At 41.3% G+C, this 26,002-nt stretch overlaps 1 protein-coding gene across 1 annotated transcript in view; it reads right to left on the bottom strand.

Annotated features, from left to right (window-relative positions):
* Positions 1-692: 692 nt before the first annotated feature.
* mrtfba (myocardin related transcription factor Ba) overlaps positions 693-26,002 on the bottom strand; it is a 37,538-nt gene continuing 12,228 nt past the window's right edge. The window contains exons 2-16 of the mRNA XM_061709263.1: positions 19,748-19,990; positions 11,947-12,012; positions 11,726-11,781; positions 11,520-11,595; positions 11,119-11,280; positions 10,781-10,956; positions 9,788-9,907; positions 9,422-9,672; positions 8,753-8,918; positions 6,570-7,553; positions 5,238-5,345; positions 4,893-5,033; positions 4,624-4,761; positions 3,406-3,466; positions 693-3,301 (exon numbers count right to left, since the gene is read on the bottom strand). Of these exons, the coding sequence (XP_061565247.1) occupies positions 2,790-3,301; positions 3,406-3,466; positions 4,624-4,761; positions 4,893-5,033; positions 5,238-5,345; positions 6,570-7,553; positions 8,753-8,918; positions 9,422-9,672; positions 9,788-9,907; positions 10,781-10,956; positions 11,119-11,280; positions 11,520-11,595; positions 11,726-11,781; positions 11,947-12,012; positions 19,748-19,910 (3,180 nt within the window). The 5' untranslated portion in view covers positions 19,911-19,990 and the 3' untranslated portion in view covers positions 693-2,789. The remainder of the gene's footprint in view (positions 3,302-3,405; positions 3,467-4,623; positions 4,762-4,892; positions 5,034-5,237; positions 5,346-6,569; positions 7,554-8,752; positions 8,919-9,421; positions 9,673-9,787; positions 9,908-10,780; positions 10,957-11,118; positions 11,281-11,519; positions 11,596-11,725; positions 11,782-11,946; positions 12,013-19,747; positions 19,991-26,002) is intronic.

Here is a 26,002-nt window from a genome sequence, read left to right as displayed (position 1 = left end):
GAGCCGACACCCGTCCCAGCAACGTCCCAACACCCAGCAGGGGTCCTTCGTCCCAAACCGCCAACGTTAGAGGGTTATTCAAACGAACCCCCATTCAACCACTTAGATATGAAGTGCTTTTAAATGGTATTACTCTGTAGTAAAGGCTCTTAATTAAAAAATTAAATTAAATCAAGGCAGGATCTGACATACAGTAAAGTACAGTACATCACGGGGAGCAGCCTTTATTGCTTTTAGCTGTCCCCGTCTGGCCAGGCAGCAAACACGATGGCGGACGCTGAGTGGTGTCGACATATATCACATGCGTGCACATTTACTGCAGCCGAGTCTGATACGAAATACACAATGGAAACAACTCTGCAAACCAAACATATACACACAAAGTCCTCTTCAACAGATGCCACATGAGGATTCATTTTAATCCTATGAAATAAAAATAGAAAAGGGATAAATATAAAAATGTGATCGTCACTCAAGAACGCGTTTTTCGCCGCTTTTATGGCGACAGAATATCAAATATGCAGATGCCAGCCTTAAAGCTGACGAACTGAAGAAATGAGAAGAATGAACTTGAAGATGTGTAAATCCGCTAATAACATTCACTGTTCGGCCTGAACGGAGAATAACACCCAGCAATGTGGTGGGAGAACAAAGTACAGGCGTATAAAAGGCTCCACGAGGTGCTGGAACCAGGCGTGTTCAGTATTTGGCATTATTCTTTCAGCTTTGAAATCAGCAAAAATAAAAAGTTCCCAATTTTACTAAAAAGCATTTTTTTGCTTTGAGAAATGACCCTTTAGGATGAAACCACAACGGAGGAGGCTGCAGTGCCATGGATGTGGGATAAAGTGGTTAAAAAGCACAAGTGATGTAAAAAGAAAAGAGAAGAGAAGAAGCAGTCCTGCTTCAAAAGTGCCATAATCGCTCGTGAAGGAATAAATAGAGATACTTAATTAGCAACTCCAGATTTAGGTGAGAAAAGAAACAGAAAGTGGAATAAGAACGCAGTTGATTTCAAATAAATCGTCCTTTTCATGATTCCTCGCTGCGGCGCACCTTAGAGGAGGCCATGCGTCACGACCGCAGGAAACGGATCCGACAGCAAGATAAAAACAGTCATCAGAAGCCTTTTCATAAGAGGATTAGGAATAAGTCGAGTAGAAAGCGAAAGATTTGACAGATACCAGCCGGCTTCAGGGAAGCAGCTGAAAAAACAACCAGAGACGGGACGCAAGTCACAATCATGCGCACAGAGACATGTACATGCAAGAGACGGGAAGACGAGTGCAGCCCTGCGCCCCACACGACGACGACATGCTTGCTCCTGTCACGCGGCCAGGAGACTGTTTCTGTTTTTGTGTGCGGGTCACCGGTGTTGACGCCGAGTCCTCCTCGGACTAGTAAACAGCAGGTTATCATCAGCACCGGCGCGGCCGAGCTGCGGCGGAGCACAAAGTGCAGATATACTGTATGACAGCTAGATATAAAGCTCACATTCCAAAGACATCTTGTTCTTTCTTTGATTTAACTACTTGTGGATCTGCATGTCTCAAACTGATATTTGTTCCCTTTCCACTGTTTTATGTCAGTTTACTCACCAGAAGGAAGAAAAAGAAAAAAAGAAAAAAAAAGGAAAAGCTGCCAACTTTGTAAGTAAAGTCAGATTTTTTTTTTTTTGTTATTGTTGTTGATATTTTCAAAAGTACATTCATCGTAAGAGAGACTTGGACAACTGCAGTATCTCCAGAAAAACTGGCAGCACGATCTTTAAGTAAGTCACAATCAGAGCAAAGACTCTTAGATATGCAGTGTTCACATTTCCTTGTTCTGAGGTGAATGAGGCGCATGGCGAGATCTTCCTGCCTCCTTAGTGCATAGGTCTCACATTGGTGGAGGAGCACCCCCTCTCCTCCCCTCTTTAGTCACCGGCTGATCGGTTTGACGGGTACAGAAGAAAAAACAATCACATCTGATGCAACCATGATCAGATTAGTCAGCGAAATGCGTTGTCCGCCACGTGTGGCAGACTGGACCAGTGTGTAGAGAGTGAGTGCAGAGGCTTGGCCTTTGTTAATCCCTTTAAAACTCGGCGACAGACCGGTCACCATCGCCGAGGCCAATTCTCGAAGCACTGGTTTGGTTTGAGCCTCCCTGGGGGGGGGGATCATCCGAGCCTGTACTAGTGTCTTAAACGCTGACGTGCTTCAACGCCATCGTGCAAAGAAATCATTTAGTTTGTGAACCACCAGCTTTTGTGTGGCACAGCATGCTGTGGTGGAACAACGACCCTCACATCAGACCACTTTCAGAGACACTTTTCACTAAAGGCCAACCAGGGAAACCTCCAGCTAAAACAATCCGCTGATATCAGTCATCAATACTACTCCAGAAAGAGAGACTGGATCCCTATTAGTGTGTTTTTAACTGTATTTACAAAAGGTCTGCTCAACCAGTATTCCTTTGGCTCTGTAGATGATCAATAAAATCATGATATCAGACACAGAGAAAGCCCCCTCTGTTTAAAAAAACAAAACATCCTTCTATAGCTTGGAATACGAGTGCTTGCGAACGCCTCCGAGCCGGCGTTTTCCTGGAAGTTCAGCCTTTAAATCTCCTAAAACTGCAAACAGCAGTCTGAGCGGTGCCACGAATCACTACACTGCCTGTACAGAGCGTCTTCCTGGAGAAAGGTGGGAATATTACAGATGCTAATAGTGATGTGGCACACTAATGCCATGTGTTCTCCTCCTGCTGCTGCTTCTTACTTCACCCCAAGCCCTCCTCCATCCTCAGTCCCAGTGCAGCTGCAGGTCATGCGCGTCCAGGAAGTCCGCCGGGATCCCCAGTGGCGTGAGCGCTCCAGCGGGGCCGGGAGGCATGGTGATGTCCAGCCACTCCATGTTGTCCAGGCCGGGGTCCGTCAGGCCCATGTGGAGCGAGGAAGAGGGTGAGGAGGAATCACAGAAGGACAAATCTGACGTGTCCATTGGGGAGTAGGGTTGCTGGTCCATCAGCTGGGCCTGCAGCTCCTCCATCAGACCCTGAGTGCGAGGGTCTGACGCCGCGGGGGTGTCGGCCAGAGTCCTCTCCAGGAAGGCCTCCAGCTGATTGTCTGTGGCCAAGGAGGAGAGACTGGGCAGATAGGGGTTAGTGATGTTCAGGGCCGGGGGAGGGGCCACCTGGACCTGCGGGGGCGGCCTGGACAGCACCGTGTTGATGGGGAGGGTGGTGATGCTGGCTGTGACAGGGAGGGTCTTGGTCAGAGAGCCTGGGGGCTCCTGCTGGATGAATGGAGTGATTTCTGTGGGAGAGGGGAGAAGTGGGGGATAAATAATTAACCAGTAAAATCTGTCACCCCCTCCCTCCACACAGCAGTTTCAAGAGAGGTTTTCTCTCTTCAGTTACCTCCACTCTCTATGAGGATGTCGAACAAGTCATCCATGTGCTGGCTTGTTGCCGTGGAAACCTAAAAAAGATATTAAACCAAAAGGAAAATCATTCACCACTGCACAGAAAGTAAACTGATGCTCTAAGTCTAATATACATATATATATAGTTTGTTTTTTTGCCTTATCAACCACATCAACCCATGTATTTTAAAGTTTGCAAATCTGCTAAAACATGACAGACACTTCCAGGAAAAGCATCATGAATCACTTACTACATAGAGTTCTGACTGGAATCTGACTGACACTGGGAACAACATGCAGCTGTCATTGTTGCAGTGCAGAGAAATACAGAGTATAAGCCGTGGAGGTAGGGCTGTGCGATGAATCGATTTTAAATCTAAATCGGATTTATTAATCAAAATCGATGTTAAAAAAGGAAAATCGGAAAATCGATTTTCCTTTTTTGCAGCTGGCTGCATTACAGACAGAGCTCGTCTAGTCATCTTTGTTTGGTCAAGAAAATTGTAAATGTTGTCACTTTACTAAACTCAAGGAGGATTTACAGTATCTTTCAATTGCACTTCATTCCCAATATGAAATTTGTTTGCTATTTTTCTTTAAAAATAAAGATAAAATATTTGAAACAATTTATTCCATTGTGTTTTGTAGTTTTACCAAAAAAATCGAAATCGAAAATCGGGTTTTGAGAGAAAAAAATCGGGATTTTATTTTTGTCCAAAATCGCCCAGCCCTACGTGGAGGTGGTTATTAAGTGGGGAAAACCCTGAGTGTATGTAGCTTAGACTCTCCAGATCTCAATAATAACTGCAAAACAAAATAAATATAGCTCTTATTTGCATACTTGGGTAATGCAAATGTTGCCGGTAAGTTTCTTTTTTTAACCCCCATTTTAAAAAAAAACTGACCACAATAAGGTCATTTTACATTTACTTACAGAGTTTTCATTGCATGGTTTGACTGTATTTGTGTTTTGACATCAACAGCTTGTAAAACTGTAAACAACTCAGCTGCAACTAACCAACTTAAATCCAATGGAACCAGTAAAGGGGTACTTTCATTGCACACACATTTCCCTTCATTGTTGTGGAGAGCATGGTAGAAAAAAACTCAAAAACGTATAGGTTGTCATTTTCTGAAGTTGTATTTGCCCAAAACTAGAACCAACTGTGATTAGAGGACGTATTTAGTCCGCCATGTCCTGCGTGTATCACACCTGTGAAGAAACATTGTTGATGTGCAGGTTGCGGCTCTGTTTCACGGCATCCTCATAGCGGGGAGGCTCCTTTGCCTTGGGAGGCTGAGCGATGAGGGAGGCGGGCTGCAGGATGAAAGCAGGCTGTGGGGAGGGAGACTGGGAGAATAAGAGAGCGAGATTGAAGTCAACTCTGTCAAGTCGGGTTCACATTAGAAGCAAAAGTTGTTTCTTTTAAGTTTTCAGTGAGTCATTTCTTCCCCCGTACAGTGACGGGTCATCGCTGGTACCTTGTTGAAGGGTCCGTTGGACATCTGGTGGTTAGGAGAAGCCTGAGGAGACACTGGGGAGTTTCTCAGGAAACACTGTGGATTCAACCCAGGTCTAGGCTGGTTTTCCAAACCAGTAGTTTTATTGCACACAGTCAAAGTCTGAAAAAAAACACGTGAGTCTTCAGTCAGCTGTCGGACTGAACGGGCTTGTCAGAAATGTCAGTATTAAGCAAACGCAAGGCAGATATGAAAAAGAAAAATCTCTTTCCGAAACAATAAAAACAGCAAAAAACAAGGTGAGGTCATTTCTCAGCTGCCATAAACAAAACAGTAAAATGCAACTAATTGTATGACATGACTCACTTGTAGCAGTGGCTGCTGGCTGGGAGCCATCTTCACCTTATTGGTCTGCAGCTGAGGTACCGAGGTCTGGACCTGACCCGGATTTGAGACTGTGGCCTGGAGAACAGGCTGACGGGGAAGGAAGGGAGTTCATAAAAGTGTAGCTTTTGGTTAGTTAGTTAATATTTATTTCGTTCAATCACAAACAAAAATCAACAAACAAGATAACACAGGTTTTTCCCTGGTCAACATTGTGATTATTTGACCGAAAAGGTCTGGGCTTGAAGCATAAAGCTTATCTTGCCCACCTTTTAACAGAATAGAATATACAAAAAGAACAAATGAAGTATCATAAGTCTACACAAAATAATAATAACAACAACGACGACAACGATAATAATAATAGTAATAATAGCAATAATAATAATAGTCATAATAATGATAATAATAATAATGATAGCTCTGAAAACAGAAAGTGAAAAGATGCTAAGGAAACCGACAAAACTAATTTAAGTTGTCATTTTATGTCATGCATGTGTACATTCTTCTTTGTTTCCTTATTGTGCTTCTATATATGTGTCCATTACCTTTGCTTTGAATAATATCTTGTATGCTTTTATTGAGTTTGCTAGTTTAAGGTCGTTGTCTAATGAGTTCCACAGTTTTACTCCTAAAACGGATTCACATCTGCCCTTTGTGTTTGTTCTTATTGCTGTTGTGTCAAACATTGCTGTTCCCCTGAGGTCATGTTTGCCCTCTCTTGGCTTGAACAGTTCCTGCATGCAGCCCAGAAGTAAATTGTTATAAGCCTTGTATATTATCACAGTGGTGTTCAGATTAACTATGTCTTGCAATTTAAGTGTATTGTTTTGAATGAAAAGTGGGTTTGTTGATGCAAGATAATCAGCCAAGTTTACAATTCTAATTACTTTTTTTGTAAAATATAAATGGGTTGAATTATTGATTTATACGTATTCCCCCAAACTTCCACACAATAAGCCAGGTATGGGAGTAGTAGGGATCTGTATAGTATTTGTAATGATCTTTTATTTATAATACCTTTCATTTTAAATAATATAGCTATTGTTTTAGATAATTTTCTTTTTAAGGTATTAATATATGGCTTCCATATGAGTTTTTCATCAATAGTTATTCCTAAAAATTTAGTAGTGTTTGTTTGTTCTAGTTTTATGTTATTAATAATTAGGTTTATTGGAACATTTATCATTTTGTTGCCAAAAACAATGAATTTGGTTTTACTGATATTTAATGATAACTTATTTATTTTAAACCATTTATTCATTATGTTGAGGTAAATGCTGGAAAACATGTAACAGCGTGACAGCATCGTACCTGGAGGCTGACGGTGGTGCTTGGCAGCTGGATTGCAGTGGCGTTGTTGGGCAGGGAGACTGGGAGGAGTATCTGGGTTCCAGTTTGGCCGGTGGTGGTCAGCAGAGTCTGGGGTTGAGCCAGCACTTGGGAGAGGCCGCCAGAGTGGCTGATGAAGAACTGCTGCAGGCCGGGGGCTGCAGGCTGGGACTGCGGCTGGGCCTGGAGTTGGGGGCTGTTCTGGGGCTGGGGGCGCAGCTGTGGGCTGGCGTTTACTTGGGGCTGGATCTGGGTAATGAGCTGTGTTTGGCTCTGCTGGAGCTGCAGCGGCCTGCCAGGAGAAACCGTCACATCCTCCATCTTCACCACCGTTGGCAGTGAGGCTGTGAGAGCCTGGGAGTTTGACAGGATGGGACGCTCCATTTTCATTAAATTTGAGTTGAGGACGGCAGGAACAGTGACGGCTGGTACAGAGGTGAGTGAGGTGAGTGTGGGAGATACAGAGGTAGAATCAGCCGTGCAGCCAACCTGACCTCGCTTCTCCACCTCTAACTGGAACTTCAACTCCTCCACCAGCTTCTGTTCGTGCTCCAGCTTCTTCATCAGCTCTTCTATCTGTCGCTCCTTCTCATGGAGCCTTCTGTCCTTTTCCTCTGGGACTCGCACAGACAGGAAGGGGGAATACAGTGGTCCTGTCTGCAGTTCAGACGGAGCCTCAGACATGCCTACATCCTGCTGGAGGGAAGACGGATCAGCAGGAGAAGGCGAGACCGGTGGGGTGGAACCCATGCTCTCTGGCGCCACCTGCTGGACAGGAAGGACTATAGCAGATGTTGCTGTGACCTCCATGGGGATGGATGAGAGGCTGTTCGTGCCAGGAGCAGGAATGGTGGAAGGAGCAGTGCTGGAATGATCGTGGAAAGGCTTCAGTCTTTCTATAAGATCTGTCTTCGTGCCTGACACAGGCAGGCCACGTAGCTTTAGCTCAAGTTTTAGCTCAGCCACCTGGAAGTACATCTATATATTAGCATCAAGTTCAGAGTACAAGAAAAAAAAATAAAAAAAGAAAAAAAATTATATATATATATATATATATATATATATATATATATTAGGGGTGGGCAAAAATATCGATATGGCAATATATCGCGATACTTTTCCAGCTGATTCAATATCGATATTCAAAATTTGAATATCAATTTTTTTTTCCTTCTCTTTTTTTAAATATTTTTTATCCCCGATTTTTTTCCCATTATATCACCCAGTGCTCCTACCTAAGTGACAGTCCTGGGCATTGCCACTCTACCAACCCTGGGAGGGCCCTGCACTGAGCTCAGGTTTTATTTCACGTTTTATTTCATTTTATAATTTATTTTTTATATAACACAATTGCCTGTCCTTAAAAAATGAAAAATAATGGACAGAGGTTTATTTATTTATGGATTTATATCTATACTGACTGATCACTGTGCCTGTCCTTGGTTTTAGTACCCATCTTTCTTGTGTTTATTATCATTTGCCACATAATTAAAGCAACCTCATACTAAATTTAATGTTAATTTCATATGATGTAAATAATATGAAAAACATATACAAATATGTTGTAACTTTAGCTTGTATAGTTATAATAAAACATTGTTTTGACTCAGTTTGTCCCATGAATTGTCAATATAATCTGATGTGCAACTGTGTGAACGTGCAACTCGGATTTTAAGATCCATCACTATCATCTGATGTACATATATACAACTTGGATTTTAAGATGTGTAATGCATTTTTAAATTTTTTGGTGAACTATGTAGAATATAATAATCGGGATATCGCATAATCGGGATATCGCAATGTGTATCGTATCGTGAGGTCCTTCCCAATACCCAGCCCTAATATATATATATATATATATATATATATATATATATATATATATATATATATATATATATATATATATATATATATATATATATATATATATATATATATATATATATATATATATAAATCAAAAGAATGCATCCCTTCTGGAAATGCACCACTTTCATATTTAGTTATTGTGTTGTTGAGGGCAACAGGTGGATGGGTTAGTATAATAACTGAACATAAAGCAGACCTGGCACTCATTTAAACAGAGAAAACTCTGCCGTAAAGCCTCCCTAAAGCCTACAGAGGGACGGGTTTCCTGAGACAACTGGGTTTCCAAATACCTTCATCTCCTCCAGGTTGGCCGGCAAGACTCCTGGCTTGCGGTTGGAGTTGTTTGTTCGAGCTGACGCCGAAGGCAGAGGGGGCGGTGCAGGTGCAGAGGGCAAAGACACCATGATGGAGGTTGGCAAAGTGCTGGCACCGTTGCTCTGACCCTCTGCCACGGATCTACAGTGAGACGGAGCGTTGAGGTCACTGAGGAAACCACGCTCTCTTTGCGTCACAGTAATATGAAACAGAAAAGGAAGGACCTTGGGGCAATGGGGGATGTATAAATAATTGAGCCGAGATAGTAAATGAAGAGGAAAACTGTGATCAGTGCGAACAGATAGTCCATCCTGTGTCCCTTCGCCTCCCTAACAGAACAAAACCAGCCAATCAAAGAGCCCCACCACAGATCAGCGGTAGCTGGTGTCTCAACATCTTGTTGTTCATGTATGTGGTTGGACATAAAGCTGCTATTGGAAAATACCTGATGTCCCTCTGAGTTGTTAAAAACAACGATATTCAGTTTGAATTTGAAGGTGAAGAGTCAGAGAAGCAAAATAAGATGAAACCTGATAAATATGATAGTGATGATTATCTAAGAGTAAAAAAAAAAAAAAAAGCTTTCTCTGTATTGTCAGAGAAAGCCATTGATTTCTCTTGTTTGCATTGTTTTCTATACATACTTGAGTGGTGCTGGTAATATAGTCTGGTAGTTGTAGTGCTGCTGCTGCTGCTGACTGAGGATCTGCAGCTGCAGAAACAGTTGCTGCTGCTGCAGCAGCCGAGCGTACGAGGAGTCCATGGGCTCTTCGCTGGCCTCCTGTTTCTGGTCCGGAGGAACATACTGGTGATACTTGAGCTTTTTCACCCTTGGCTTTGGCTCCTTGCCTTTTTTGCTGCGACTCTTCTCTGAGGGAGTTTTCTGCTGGCTCTGCTGTTGTGGGAGGACAGATGGAAAAAGTCTGAACATATGTCGTGTCCAACTGCAGTCAGATAAAGAAGACAGAGGCAATGTTATATTAAAGGACAACACAAACACTGCCCCTTACTTTCACAAGAGTCGGGCCTGGTTTTGGGGGAGCGACTGTAGTGGCCGGCTGAGCAGGAGGGGCAGCTTGGTGACTGGCAGGCTTCTCTTTGGTGGATATAGCTACTGTTGTTGGGAAGGCCTGAAGAGGTGCAAGAGAAAAGGGTGAGAAACCTCAAAGCAAATTACACAAATCTAGGGCTGGGGATCGATTCAAATGTCAAGAATCGATTCGATTCGGATTCTTAAGATTCAGAATCGATTATCAAGATTTGATTCGATTCCGATATTGAGTTGGGTTAGTGTTATTAAAACTGTTTTTTGAGCTGTTGCATGAATTATATGACTGTAGTTATGCAAAATATTACTACTAGTATTATATTGAGATTCAACAGCAAGTATTGGCAGCTAATGATGCTGTAAGGACCAATCAGCTCCCAGAATGCTGATAGAACTGCTTTCAGAAACATCTGTGGGTCAGAATTACCAAACAGATCCAGGGAGGAAACAGAGACGGATGAAATCGGTTTTATTTTTTCCCACATTCCGTTTTTATTTGTTCCATTTTCGGTCTATTTTGGTTTTTAATTTTTGAGCATTTGGTTTTTAGCATTTTTTGCAAATGTAACCCCAAGACAGTATATAAAGTAATGAAATATAGGCAATTTATGCAATTATAACACTTTAATATTTTCATACCTTTAAACATATTTAAAGGCAAAAACATGGCACCAGTTATTCTCGTGTCCAACAAAACATTCCTTTTTTGGGGATAAACAAAAAAATAACCAAAAGATGTAATGTAATGATGAAAAAAAAAAAAACATAAATAAATAAAAAAAAAAAAAAAAAAGACAATCGATTTTTAGGAATTAATATGAGAATCGATTTAGAATTGGGAAATCGATTTTTTCAACACAGGCCTACACAAATCCCTTTCAAGTCTTATGATAATGATAGCGCTGTTAAATCAGAAAAAAGCAGTGGTGCAGGAAAATGCAGCACTTCGACTGACCTGCAGCATGATGTTAGGTAGTGGTGTCGGCGCTGGGCCTGGAGACGGTGTTTGAGGCACTTTGCTGTCCCCCGGTGACGGGGCAGAGCTCTGAGACTCCTGGCTGGCTGGTTGCTCTGGCGACAGGGCATCATTGCTGTCTTCGTCCAGAACCTTGGCATAATTCACTTGGCCCACTGCACACAATCATGAACCCAGATTATTGTTTGTTTTATTAAAACAGCTTCCACACAAATAAACCACACTGCCATCAAACAAAGACATCCTTCTGAGTCTATGAACCCGTCCACCCAAACGGAGGTCAATGGCATCATCGTCACTGTTCTCTGGTCTCTCACCTATGATGGCCTCTTTAACGCTGGAGTCCACAGGCAAGATGTTTTTCTCCACCAGCTCCATGGGGCCTGGCCTCTGGGCGATCTTCTCGTTGAGGTTGTCGGCCAGCCGGGCCCTCTTCAGCCTCATCTGAGTGGCCTGCAGTGACGGCTCTGCTCCAGTCTCTGTGGGAGGAGAAAAATGAATTGTCACATTTCCAGGAGATTGAACATAAACCTAGAAATCTAATGTCTGCTTGTGGCATCTTCTTTGCAGTGACTGTACTCTACTGCATGTTGAATACAGGTCTGGATTACGGGGGGACTGGATTACATTCTTCTCAGATCATTTCTATATCCTGATGTTTTAAAGGTGAACAGGAAACAGATAATCTATGAAATGCAGCCTAGAGGATTATCAGTACCTTGCAGGATGTGCATCCTGACCAGCTCTGCTCTCTCTGGACGACTGCGGATCTTGTGCTTTAGGAAATTCTCCGTCTGAAGACAAAGAAACAATCAACAATCAGTACATTCTGTCACCATTTTGCCACCTTGTTTACATCTGTATAGGTCGGAATCTTTTTGACGCTATATGATTTCTCTATTTTCTGCCAACGGCGCCTCTTACCCTGGCTCTTTCCAAGCTACGAATCTGCCCATGGAAAGCTGCAGGACTCTTCAGAGCTGCAACACATACCAACATCAAGTCATGACATGTGGTGACATCACTCAGAAAACATGTTTATTATTTCTGTATCAGTGTGAACCAGTTATTGTTTTATCGTTTAACCGCCCACACCAAATTAGGTGTTCAGTGGATGATTGACAACTGGTTGTGATTTCACTCACGTGGCATGATGCCCTGATCCACCAGCTGCTCCCGGGTCCGCCTTTGCTGAAGCCTCAACTGCAGCACTGAAACGAAAAGAGACAAACGTATTAACAATAAAACAGTATCACAGTTATATTTCTGAGGTAACAGAAAATGAATCATAGAAAAGGAGGAAAAAATCCAAGAGGGAAAGCAGAAAGGTGAGGTAATACGTAAAAATAGCAAAACAGGAAATAAAGTGGAAATGAAAATGAGATTAAGCTGAAGAGGTAACCACAAGTATTTCTGCCCGACCTCACATACGGCTCATATCCCCCTCTCTCGACACGAGATTGACATTAAACAGTCGAAAAAGAAAGAGGGCTGCTCAGGCTTGACACCACTCACAATCAGAAGTGGACCACACATGTGATCATCTTACAGGAGGAAAACAGTTTTTTTCCAGCAGCGGTTAGACGCAGAGGTGTTTGGTCACATGTAGCAGGGGCTCCAAGTCTGCTAGATTACACTGCTGCAGACCAGATGAGAAATCCAGTAATAATCACTTCAACATTGTACCGTCTCGCCCTTGTACTTCTGACATCTGCCCCGGACTCCATCTGTTAACACTATGACAGCAGCTGCTGAAGGATGTAAGCTAGAAAACATCTCTTTGGGTAGTCATCTAAGACAAGGGTGGCGAACCATTTCATCGTGAGTCACATCTGCATCGAGGTTACCATCAAACGGCCTGTTATAAAGCCGTGTTCTCGGAGGACTGGGACTGCATTAGCGTTTCTGGATAAGTTGAGGTAAAGAGTCTGTTTCTGGTCAGGAAAAACCTGCTCATGCACTCAGCCTATGCTGATGTAAACAGATGACATCTGAAAGGAGGCTTGTTATTTCCTCAGCCAAACTTGCTTTTCGATTGCAGTACGACACTTTGATGTAACTTTTCTTTCTTTTGTTGATTAAAAACCGTTGTAGCAAATAATTTAATGAGGGATACAGAGATCCAGTGGGTAGATACCATCATGGAACATAATCTTGATGTATCGTTGTCCATGTACGCCTCTAAAACTATTATAAGTACATAATTGTCATTGCACTCTCTCGCAGGCCAGATAAAATGAGGCGGCCGGCTGGATTTGACTGATGGACACTAATGCAAACACCTAAACAAACATCTCAGAAAACACTGGACTCTATGAGCAAAATAACTTAATTTATTCCTTTTTACAAATCTTAAAAAAAAAGGTATACATCAGTTTAGTGATTATAAACCTGACATAAGATATTTCATGAATGAAGGAATAATATTTGATTACTTAAATTTTCTTTAAAACTCATGTCAGCTTGATAATCGCATACTGTATGTTCACAGTTCATTATCATCTTAATGTGTAAACTAAAATAAATACAGGACTAGTTGACAACAGTACTGTCTTGCATGTGTTGAGCAATCGCCATGACGATGAGAACAAAGAAGCGCTCACCTGCTTTTGCCCTGAAGCCGGCGCAGCAGCTGCCGGGACTCTCAGCTTCCATACAGAACCACAATATTACAGTTTAAGCCCCCAGAACCATCCACGTGCGACGGAGGGATTTAGCTGTCCAGGTCCAGCGTGACGCCTTAAACTATCTCAAATGATGATAATCCAAACAGTTCAGCACAACTAAGATTTCAAGTGAAGCAATAACGTGCCCCTGCACCATTTCTTTATCCCTCCCTCACATTTATGTTTTCTATTACAGGACGGCTACCCCAGACCTCCCCCTCTACTCTTACTTCCCTATCTCTCTCCGCCAGTTTGGAACGGGATCTTTTCTGGTTGAAGAGTGGACCGGTTCCTCGTGCAGCAGCCACGAAAGTCAAGCTCGTTGCAGCAACAGTTTTCTTTCTAGGTCTGCAAGTCATGGAGGCCTCACAATGTGCAGGGGGAGGTATGAATTTTTACAATTTAAAGAGTGAGCATGGGTGCCAACACTTCTGCATTCACAGGAAAGCAAAGAGCAAAGAGTTCACGCAGGAAACAGATGGCCTGACTAACTTCACATCTTCTTCTTCTTTCATTGTCCATTCAATATTGTCTCATTCTGATGGTGCATGCAGGGATAAGCTGAGTAAAAACTTGTGTGCATACTTCTCCTGGGAACGCTGGGACTGAGTGAAACATTTACAGAAACCATGCACATGACATTGATGTGTCGCAGGTTTGGAAGAGTATGGGAGAAGAACTAGCCATGCTTGAACTAAATCAACACCTGGGCCCACCTTTGTAATCTGTAAATACCGTGAGTAAATGATTTGCAGTGAAAGCGTTGCTTTTCTTTTCAAGGTGATTCAGACAGACTTCCAGTTAGCTGCATTATCGTCAACTCCTCCGGGAAATGCCGACGCTCAGCCCGACAAACACATTTTGATCAGTGACCCTGGCAGCCCCGGGGGAGGGGGATGACATGACTGAGTGGTTTAGATAGACACGGGCTGGAATGAGCAAACACAACCGCAATCAGCAGCGCCAGAGGAAACAGGCGCGCTTGTACAATCAACACGTTTTTTTAATCTGGATTTGATTTAAAAACTATTCACAGCACACAATTGTTAAAAGGAATAGTTGGAAATAATCCCTGTGCCCATGTAAGAAACAATCCTGTACTTAAAATACCCATAAATCTCGTGAGAGTAAAAGACCAAATGATGAAGTCTGCAAACGAGGAGGAAGTCGTCAGCAAAAAAATGCTCAAGCGTCTGTGTGTCACTTCTTCCTTCTGAGCTACACAGGGGACATTGTGGTCCAGAAATGTGGAGTGGTTAAGGCCATCTATACCAACACACCCCACAAAAACCCATGACATAGGCCTGGTACCCCTCCCATTCAGTCATATCCACCGGTACAGAACGAACTAGGGCTGTTCGATTTTGCCCAAAAATAAAATCTCGATTTTTTTCTCTCAAAATCCGATTTTCGATTACGATTATTTTGTGAATTGACAAAAGGCAAAGAAATGATTTCAAATATGCTGTTTTTTTATTGAACATTTGCCCCATTGGGCTTTAAGTGCAAACTTTGCTCTTATTAAACCAAAAATGAATGAATAAAGTGCAAAACTCTGTAAAATAAGTTGAAAAAAAGTTTTAAAAAATATAATAAAATATAAAGTTTTATCTCTGGAAAAAAACAATCAGCAAATCAGCACTTGCAAACATACAGTAAGTTATATTTCCAATTAAATAAAACAAGACATTTTCTAATTAAACTAAACTGGGTCTTTGCATGCTAAATAATAATGCAACCCATGAAGGAGGTAGAGGTGTGTAATGTCAGTCATTACATTTGCTATTCACATTTGCAAGTTTTTTGCAAGGAACACGAGCCGGTCTACGGCATCTGGCTGGAGGGATGCCCGGTGGCATGTTACAACACCCCCTCCTACACTAAAGAGCCTCTCCGATGGGGCACTTGTCACAGGTATTGAGAGGTATTTCCATCAATCATTAATATGTGTGCAGACAAGGTTAAAAAAAAATAAATAAAAAAAATAAAATAAATAAATAAAAAAAAATTACATTTTTTTTTTTTTTGAAAAATTCATTTTACGATTTTCACATTTTAACATCGTTCTAATTACATAATCGTGATTACGATTTAAAATCGATTAATCGAACAGCCCTAGAACGAACCAAACCAATAGAGGACGAGGAGTTACGTCCTGATGTTTCCATTCTATTTTGCATTTCAGGAATGCCTCGCCATATTGGAAAGACACGTTTTCTGTTGCCATGGTTATTTCAACAACAAGAGAGAGAGACAGCATCTTATTTGTTTGATTTTTACAATGTGGAGCAATTGTAAAACGACAGGACCCAGGAAAGACCCAGAGGCACTACTACCGCTCACACGCCTTAACATCGTGAATTATCTGGTTGATGGCATCAGCAGCTGCAAAATGCAAGAGTTTAAAAGCTGAAAGTCATTAGAAAGGTTATGAAGGACTCTGCTGTGGCTGGACGCAAGACCCACAAATCCACAAACCTGCAAAGTGAGAGCTCACTCTTCTTGCTGAAATTGCACTCTTCCCCTTTTATTAACATTTTTTTTTATTTGTGACAATGCTTATTAGAGAGGGATAGAGAAAGATTCACTGTTTTTCCATCTGGCTTTCCAAAAAAATGCCCAAGATGGTTAAAATTCCATTATGTTGTTCATTGAAATGCAGTCAGTTACATATTACGATTTAAATGCCTCGAGGCAAACACTTGGTGGTGGTAATTCTTCCCTCCAGTGAAACCACAGCTGAAGGGTGGGGGTGGTAGCTGTGGGGACGTTGGAATGACATGATGGCATTAGAAGAGCAGCAGTCAAAACCCAAAAGAGTGGAAAATGACGTGAAAAGACTGATGAAAATATGTTTCCGTTGGTTTCGTCCAACCGTTTTAACACAGATGAACAGAGGGGACCGTAACAATTATACAAGATGACAGGCCATCATCCTGTTATGCTGTTATGTAATAATTGTGACATGCCTGCATTCAGCAAGAGAGAAAATAAGCATCATCACAGAATGTTACATAATTTCCCAAATGAGGACGGATAAATGGAAAGTTTTTACTGCCTTTAACTGGACTTCAATGAAAAGTGAATGATTAAAACTTAGATCATGATTTCCTTGACAAAATTAAATTTTTGGCAGTAAGTTTCCTTATCGATAAGCAGCCAAAAATGAGGTTTTACATTGAGGAGTGTTCTGCTGATTTCAGGTTCTGGGTCACTTCTTAACGATAAGGTTCTTCACTTTCTGTCCCCGTCTGCTGTCAGCCCCCAGACTGCACGACTCCATTCTGCTGACAGCAGGGCTCTCGCTTTCCATCCAGCTTTCCTCTCCCTCCACGCAACTTTAGACCCTGAGCCGTCACGATGGCAGATTAACACCTGCGTGGCTAAAACCCATATGAGCGGGAGAGAACTTTGCGGTTGGCAAAGTGCTGAGAGTGGCTCAGATGATGGAAAGTAAGAGGTGCGCGTTCTCACTGGAGGGGAAATGACAAAAGCCACGATGATGAGTGGGTGCTACTACTGTTGACATTCCACAGAAAACTTTCCAAACCACAGCTAAGACGTGTTACTGCGCTCTCCTGCAGACAGCAGTGGCCGCGGTGAACGACAACATCAAGTCCTGCACTGAGCAAAAAAAATGCTGGATCGTGTCTGGAAGAGCTCCCATTAAAAACTCTAAATATGTTGACCGTGTCTGGCTAATTAGATTTTTTTTTTCTTCAGCATGATAATCAATACCGCAGGGATTGGACTGAATGACAAGTAAACCAGACTTTGCTCCAGAAGTCTGGTTAGGAGCTGGGAAACGCAGCACTGAACCCGACAGCTCATCGATCAGCGTCAGTCAGCTCCATGCAGCTGCTTCAACAACACCAACATGGTGAGACTAATGAAAAACGAGGGCCGATCTTTTAAATGATAACTTGATTCAGAGTGTACGTGCATGTGTAATAATCGAAGCCATCTTTGAATGAGGGACCATTACAGCCAGACGCGTTGTGGTGCACGATGGAGGCGCCGCCAGACAGAGAAATAAGTGCTCCCTCTTTCGTAGTTGATGAATGACGGTCATTGAGCAGTCAATACAGTCTGCATCGACGCGTAGAAACAACACAGGACTACAAATGGGAGTCCTGCATGTGGAGAAGCTCTGACAAAACACCAATCTTAACTTGGCCACAGAACAAGCAGACACGTTCAGCTACATGGTGTGAAAAACATTTTTAGCTTGAAGATTTTTAGTGTGTCGTGATAAATCTTACTAATAATCTGACTACTAAACATCTTCATCTCTGTATTTCTGCACGTGTGGTCTCTGCAGTGCCTCGTCTGAAGTCACATTCATCCTATATGTAGAGATGCATGATTTACAACTGTTTCTACTAGGGGTGTGTTACACACAACAACGATACACCCATCAAACCATCACAAATTAAAGAAACATCAGGAGTTAAAACAATTGTAGGTCTGTTACTAGAGTCAACAGACATAAAAGGAAGTGAGTTGATGCTCACTGCCAAAAACAATGGTCTATTTTGTCATGAAAAGTACAGATCCAATTCTGGGGAATAAGAGGACTCTCTCGTCTCTATTGTTAACACATTTGTGTGACATTATCCACAATCCACTCAAGTAGATTTATGACGCGATTTCAGGAACTCCATCTACACTGTCACTTTCTCTATGTAACTTTTGTTTTTAATTGACGTGAACCTAGAGCTCTGCGTTAACGGCATCAGCCTCTAACTCTGCAGCTGCATCTTCTGGATCTGATTCCCCGCTGCAGCGACTGGGATTGAAGACTAACGTCACCCACCAGCAGAACTAAACCAGAGGAAACTACTGAAAACATGGACATTAAGGATCTTTGTTATAACATTTCGTCTCGTCTCGTTTTGGTCAAAGAAAATGAAGACACATTTTAGCATAGTTTTTATTTTGTAATCTACATTTTAGTCTTGTTTTTATTTGTCTATGGTATTGCATTATATATTTAATTATCGTTATCGTCACATGACCAGCATTTTTGTTGCGTCTCACCTCGTTTTCCTCAGTGATAAAGGTTCATTGATGACGATATTTAGTCACGATCTTCGTTGATTGAAAGCAACTTTACACTTAAATTGAAGGAGATTTTTGAGTCTTGTCAGAGGCGTAAAACAGCAGTTTACTTTGACATTGCTCGAATGCTCCCTGTGATACCATTAACTGGTGTTTTGCTGTAAACATATATGCTGTTCGCACACTTGTTTTGGTCCATTATCAAATCACCAAAAATTAAACCTAGGTTAGTTTTAAGTCCAGAATGTTCCTTTAAGCAACGAGCCGTGTTGTAGTAAGAAAAAACTCTTCTCACTTATTCCATTATCCATCACCCAAAACATCAAATACTGTATATTTGTGTTCCTAATCTCTGTCTAAAAGAGATATATTTCATTGTGTACTTGAGAAGATATATTTGGGTGTTGAAGTGCTGAAGAAGTCAAACGCGTGAACCTCATACAACCCTGTCACTTACTCTGATGCCACCTCAGTCTGAATTTATGCAATTCAGCGAGCCGTTCAGATTCCACAAAGTAAAGACATAAATCAAAGGGGTCTAAAGCGTGGCATTAACAGTTCATTAAATCTGAACATTGAGTGTACTTTTGAAAACTAGGTCAAAATTAGGGCTGTTCGATTTTGCCCAAAAATAAAATCTCGATTTTTTTTCTCTCAAAATCCGATTTTCGATTACGATTATTTTGTGAATTGACAAAAGGCAAAGAAATGATTTCAAATATGCTGTTTTTTTATTGAACATTTGCCCCATTGGGCTTTAAGTGCAAACTTTGCTCTTATTAAACCAAAAATGAATTAATAAAGTGCAAAACTCTGTAAAATAAGTTGAAAAAAAGTTTTAAAAAATATAATAAAATATAAAGTTTAAAAAAAAAAGATTAAATTTTTTTTTTTTTTTTTTAAATCGATTTTACGATTTTCACATTTTAACATCGTTCTAATTACATAATCGCGATTACGATTTAAAATCGATTAATCGAACAGCCCTAGTCAAAATACATCTCTTTATACACAAATGTGGCTTGTGTCCTGTTGACTATGAGCTATCACTTAAATTTATAACATTGTTAGTTATTACATCATTTATTTTACAGTCACATGTCCAAAAAGGGCTTTCGATAGCTTCTGAAGAGAAAGACAGGAAGTGTGGGAAGAAAAGAAAAAGTTTTATGTAATGAGCATATGCTGTTATGCTCCTACGGCAGCAGCATTTTCTCACCATTTTTGCGTTCGCTAAGTGGAGGCAGATTCAGCGTGGGCTGCAGGGACAGTTCCTCCATTTCATGGGTCACTGCCTCGCTCTGGGGACTGGGGACCAGTAGATTTGACATCCCACAAACCCCCTCTACTCCAAGCTGCCCCTGGGAAGCCTGGGGCTCCATCCCGTGTCCGGACGGGGGTTTGGGATGGGAAACAAGTAAAGTATGAGTCACCGTCCCTTTATGTTATGTCTCCGTAATCCCTGTGGGGAAACAAAAACAAGACAGAATGAAGTTAGAAGTAAATCTGATGACTGCTCTACTCCTCAGAGGGAGGAAAGCGTCACTCAAATCACATCTGATGGACTCAAATATACCAGCAATTCAGAATAATCACCATCCAGTTGGTATGACTACCTCAATCCAACTGGTGAAATGCTAAGGGTGGCATTTCACCTCAGCCATCTGGAAGAACTCAGCCTGAGCCCAAATTAGCCATTGAAAAAGCCGGGTTGGCTATTACGCCAAATAATTCCTTCAAACCCGCCACTCTAGGGAAATAACACCAGTTTGAGCATGAATGTTTTCTCTGTTAGACAGGCTTCATAATCTGAGGGATGACGTCACTGTGGTGGTTTCAAACAGAGGGAAGTAAAACATTTTGGGGACCAAAACAAACAGTTTAGTATCCATGGATATCCAACACGTAGCCTATATCAATTATCCCCCTTTGGCAGAACCCACATGCATCTGTTCCAGGAGCTAACTATTCTTTAGTTACCGTTACAATGTGTTGCTTTTGGCTTGAAAATCAACTTGGTCTCATGGCTTTAGATCAGATTGTAGGAAATGTGGTAGGTCTCTCTACTGACAATTGTTTCTGTTTATTTATGCATCCACATCATAAGTGTCCATTTACATTCACTACTCTAACAATTAATATCAACACAAATACCCAATAATATTATTTCCAAATACCACCCGGAGTGGAAATAATGCTAAGGTGTCACTCAAACAGCAGGTTAAGGCTATAAATTGCCCTTTATATACCGTAGAAAATGGCTCTGGGTTAAATGTCTTCTTTTGGTCACAATCAATTATTGCATTGTTGAACAAAGTCATTTTCTTTGTAAATTATAGGCTGTGTCAGTAACTAGTGTGTGTATTGGATGACCCCAGTCAAGCGTTTATCTCTGTTGGGTGTCCCAGAAGCTTGTTTGAGTGAACTTTGGATCATCCCTGTCGTTTCCTTCCTTTCTTGATCCTAAAGAACATGATGATAAGCCGGATCAGCCATCCTAATCATTTTCCTCTTTGATTAAAAAAATTGAGGTAACAATGGAGACACACCTTTGGATACTGTCGGATATGTATACATGCTATCTAACACAAAGTATGTGATGCAGGCAGAGTGCCAACCTGACTAGTATAAACAAGACATCCAAAATGGTCTGCAGTCGGGTAGAAACGTCAGTGAATGACTGTTGTTGGTTTTGCAGTAAAAGCTTGTTGATCCAATGTATTATTAGCAATTCTAATGGTGGATCTTGGATCTTTCTGCATGAATCATCGCTGAAAGTCCACAGAAGACTGGGTCGGTATGTTCTTCTTACCAGGGGAAATGACCGTGAACAGGAGGGGAATCAAACTCGTATCACAAGAGAACATTTGTGTTTATTGAATGGGTATGGCTGGCACTACGACCTCACGACAAACCCTGGATCTGTATCTTTCCACTGGTATATGAAAAGTCCCACCTGGAGAAAACCCAAGCAAGTATGAGGAGAACATGCAAACTTAGAACATACAAACACAGAAAGACTTCTTTCTGTGAGGCAACAGTGCTAACCACTAATCCACCGTGCTGCCCAAGATAAGGATATCAAAATAGGGGTGGGCGATATGACCTAAAATTAATATCACGGTATTTTTCATCTTTTGAACGGTGACGGTATAATATCACGGTATTTTTTGGTACGTTTGGGGAGGAGTAGCCTGTCCTGTCCCTTTATGTGAATAAGGTTAATATTTTTATAATATAATAAGTAAATGGTAGTATCCTTGAGACATGAGAGTATTATGCATTCTCAACATATTTATTTGGCAAAAAACCTAAAGATCTTACATATACATATATATTATATTTATTTTTATTATATTATATTTTAAATATTTTGTAAACCTGTCTTAAAATCTAATACTGGACCTCGGTTGGGCTGGTTGGACAGCGGGTGGTGGAAAATTTCCCTTAATTTTAAATCCAAAACTTGACAGGTTTATGCCATGAGTATTCATATAGAGTAATCCCTTGTTTTTCGAGAGGGTTACGTTCCAAAAAGAACCCGTGAATAGTGATATTCACATAGTAGCAACCCTTTTTTTTTTAAATAATTATTATACAAAGCTTCAGATTGCGGAGATCAGCACCGCCTCGCACGTATTTCCCTGCTCTTCCGAGCCGCTGCATCCCAACTCGCGCTGTAGCGTCTTTTTCTTCTAAAGCCCGCGGTACAGGTGTGTTTTTTCGAGAGAAGAACATGGTTATGGGTATTTTTTTGTCACTCTTTTTTTCTTCTGGCCAAAAAGATTCTTTTAAACTGACATTCATTAATTTTTTCTCCATCTTGAAGTGGGTGACTGGTATTCCAGCAGGTTGAAACAGCGCTCTGCGCTCCGCTGCCGTCAAAGACCCGCCCAGCTCTACTTCTGATTGGCTAGTGTTAGTTTGGTTGAGCCAGAGCTGCTTTCCTCTCATTCCATTGGTAGACGAATTCGGTTGACTCAGACTTTTTTTTTCTCTCAAACCTTTTTTTTTTTTTTTTTTTTTTTTTTAAGCAGTCAAACTCGCACGCCGAGAAAAAAAACTCTGTACGCCAGAGATCCGGCACGGTGCCGGAATACTTTAAGCCCTGCATTTCTTACTACTCTTGTCGTAAGGTGTAGCAGCAGTAAACGATGCCTGCTGCTCCGCTGGTGCTGAGCGGAGCAGCGGTCCCAGCAGCAGCAGCTGGTCCCACTTGCGCTCGTTTTGGCCCGGGTTGCCTCTTCATATTCACGGGCGTGCGTGTTTTTTAAGTGATGAAACAGGTTGCTTGTGTTTCCACCTCTTGCTGTCACAACACGGCAGCAAACCTTGCATATCACCGAAGTTTTTAACGCCTTATTTAGGCTTATTATTTTATAATTGATTTATTACGGTATTGACGGTATTGCAAAATCCATGTCGTGGCGCAGTGTCACACCGGTGATGACTATGACACCGGTGTACCGCCCACCCCTATATCAAAACATAAAAAACAGGTCAGATTTGTTTGTATGCTTTTCCATGTAAGACAAGACAAACAATGTCACATCTCGAAGAAACATGTTTAGCCACTGTTGGACTTGGAAATGTTAAAAAAAATGGATGTAAAGTACGGGTGTAACGGTACACAAAAATCTTGGTTCGGTACGTACCTCGGTTTGGAGGTCACGGTTCGGTTCATTTTCGGTACAGTAAAAAAACAAAATGCAAAATATAAACGTGCTAGTTTATTACACACACACAAAATAACATTGGCTCTACGTGTGCCAGCGATATTTTTTCTTTTTTTGGCCGGCGCCATAGTTGGCTGGCTACAAACTCTATACATCCCATAATGTATAATAATATGCCCGCGCTCTCAGCAGCGGTACTCGCATCGTTAAGACTGATTTATGGTTCCGCGTTACACCAACGCAGATCCTACGGCGATTTAACGCCGAACCATAATTCAGGCTTTACTAGGCAACGAAGCAGGTTGACTCCCTTTGCAGAACAGCACTGCAGAGGCGCTCATAAACGTAAATGATCATTGTTTTGGTTTTTTTTAGGCCTGGCGGGGGGTCTCGATGGTAGGGGAAACACTGGACTTGTCACAATTATGTGCTTAGCTCTTTAGTTCTTCATTAGTTAGTGCTTTTTTCTTTAATCTTAATACTTTCTCGGTGTGAGCGCAACTGCAGCAGCGCTCTGCTCCACAACGTGCGGTCCTCTACTTAATATGTCCGTGTGGAAACTCGTTCGGTACGCCTCCGTTCCGAACCGAACACGCTATACCGAACGGTTCAATACAAATACATGTACCGTTACACCCCTAATGTAAAGTTATTTTTAAACATCCAACTATGATGTTATATGATGTTTTTGTTTCACTTGGCACCTAACTAACTTCTTACAGTCGGTTATGTACAAATCTGTTGGCCAAATGCCACAAAACAACAAACTTTGTGAGCTTAGATGGAAATTGTCTAATAAAGAGACACATAGCCAAGAAGTAGAGTCATCAAAAATCGTCTGTGTGGAACACCAACAAAACAAATTAATAAAATTCAGGTAAAGTGCATAGTGTCAGGTAGCACTAGCTTATCATAAATCCAACATGCACATACGTCATTTGTGACAGAAGCACATTTGGATGACAAAAATGCTAGTAACATTGCATACTAACACACCAGGTTCACAAATGATGAAGTAATCTCACTCTGCAGGAATAAAGACAGACCCATCTCCCTGTAAGCAGCTCCATATAATTTGAAAACTAGCCAAAAAATTCCAAACAATTGTGTGTTTTCTTAAAATTCCCATGTCAAATAACCATACACATTTAGTGTTGCTGGGTTTCTTGTACCTCTGGCTACCCATTTTTAGCTCTGTAATGTTGTCAGATGTAATTTAAAAACAGAAATCTGAACGGAAATAAAACAGCAAGCAAAAGTCAAAACACCATCTACAAAAAGAAGACTCGCTCCATTTTCAGAAGTACAGACGGGGAACAGATGGAAAAAGAGACCACATTTGGTGCAACTTGAGCCTTATGAGTTATAAGACCTTCATAAAATCATAATCCTTCCAATAACAAATATAATAAAAATGCACGCACACACACAGAAGAGGCAGCGATCTTGCTTGAGTAAGCGTGTTTGAAGATAAGTGGAGAATAGTTATGAAGCACCACTTCAATACGCCTGAATAAAACTGTCTGATACTCAATGCTGCATTCAGGTCTGAATATTTATATTCGGAGAAAATACGCATTGATGTGGAAGACAAGAGGAAGTCTTGAAATAGAATGAATCAACAGCACCGAGACGCTTTCGGTCTCTTTACAACATGTGTTTAGTATACAAAACAGATAACTCAATTAGTGTCTCGTGTATCAAGTCAATGACACTCCAGGCACTCTCGGTCTTATGCAACACAGCTGATATTATTCCCAGTTATGTTGGTTTATGTAGGTTTCTCCGGGATTACAGAACACGGTTGAGGGAAGAGACATTGCCGATGGCGCACTGGCATCTCAGTGGTTCCACTCAGACGCAAAAAGACTCTGATTAACATTCAAAACATATAAAGCAGCACAGATGTCAAAGGAAAAAGAGGAAGGAAGGACGAGCAGCGCTCCAACAGGATTGTTCATTCCGACTAGTCTACGAAAACATCATGCAGTCCATGATCAACAAAACTGCAACAAAAAAAGAAGTTTTGAGTCATGCGACGGGACAAAAACTGAACACTTAACTGTTAACAGACAGAAGAGATGGAAGACGTGGCAGCCCTGGTGAATAAAAAAAAAAAAAAGACTGGAAGCTAGTAGGAAGTCAGTAATGATTCCTGTTGAAAAACCACGTCGTCATCACAATATCTCTCTGAGGACATTGTCATATTTAGTAGACCATATTTGGTAGACCCTGTAAAGTTCTAATATGTTGCCATAACAATCTATATAAAGCTGCAATATTTATCTACTTTTTTGAAAAGTTTGGCTCATGATTCAATCTCATCGTTCATCAAGCCATTGTCCTTACTTGTATATTTACAGTAGAAATAAAAGTCTGGTTTTCAATGAAAGAAACGTTCATGCTGTTTTCTGAAGCTATATCTGACATTTCACAAAAACATAATAGTTCTGCAACCAATCCAATGCGCCTGGTTGTAAACCAGTTTAATAACATGCACATATTAACATGGAAAAACTCAAATGTTATGCTTTTGAGGACAATTGGCCAAATATCAAAATAATGGCAGATGGATTTTTTTCTTTTTTTGAAAGATCAGAAGACAGAAGGAGAAGAAGGGCTGCACTGATTACTCAAAGACTAGTTACCATGCTAGAAGACCACATCTTTGATGTGGATGTTTTTACCAACCCTGGAAGATCAAAACTTAGAAACTTTCTAATATCGGCAAGTTGTTAATGTCACAATAAGCCCACAAGGCTAATAGAAAAAATACATAAAAACAAATAAACAAACAG

This window comes from Cololabis saira, chromosome 19 (assembly GCF_033807715.1).
Source record: "Cololabis saira isolate AMF1-May2022 chromosome 19, fColSai1.1, whole genome shotgun sequence".
In the NCBI taxonomy this organism is placed as follows: Eukaryota; Metazoa; Chordata; class Actinopteri; order Beloniformes; family Belonidae; genus Cololabis; species Cololabis saira.
Note: the sequence above shows the minus strand (reverse complement) of the source record. Positions and strands in the feature narration are given on the sequence as shown.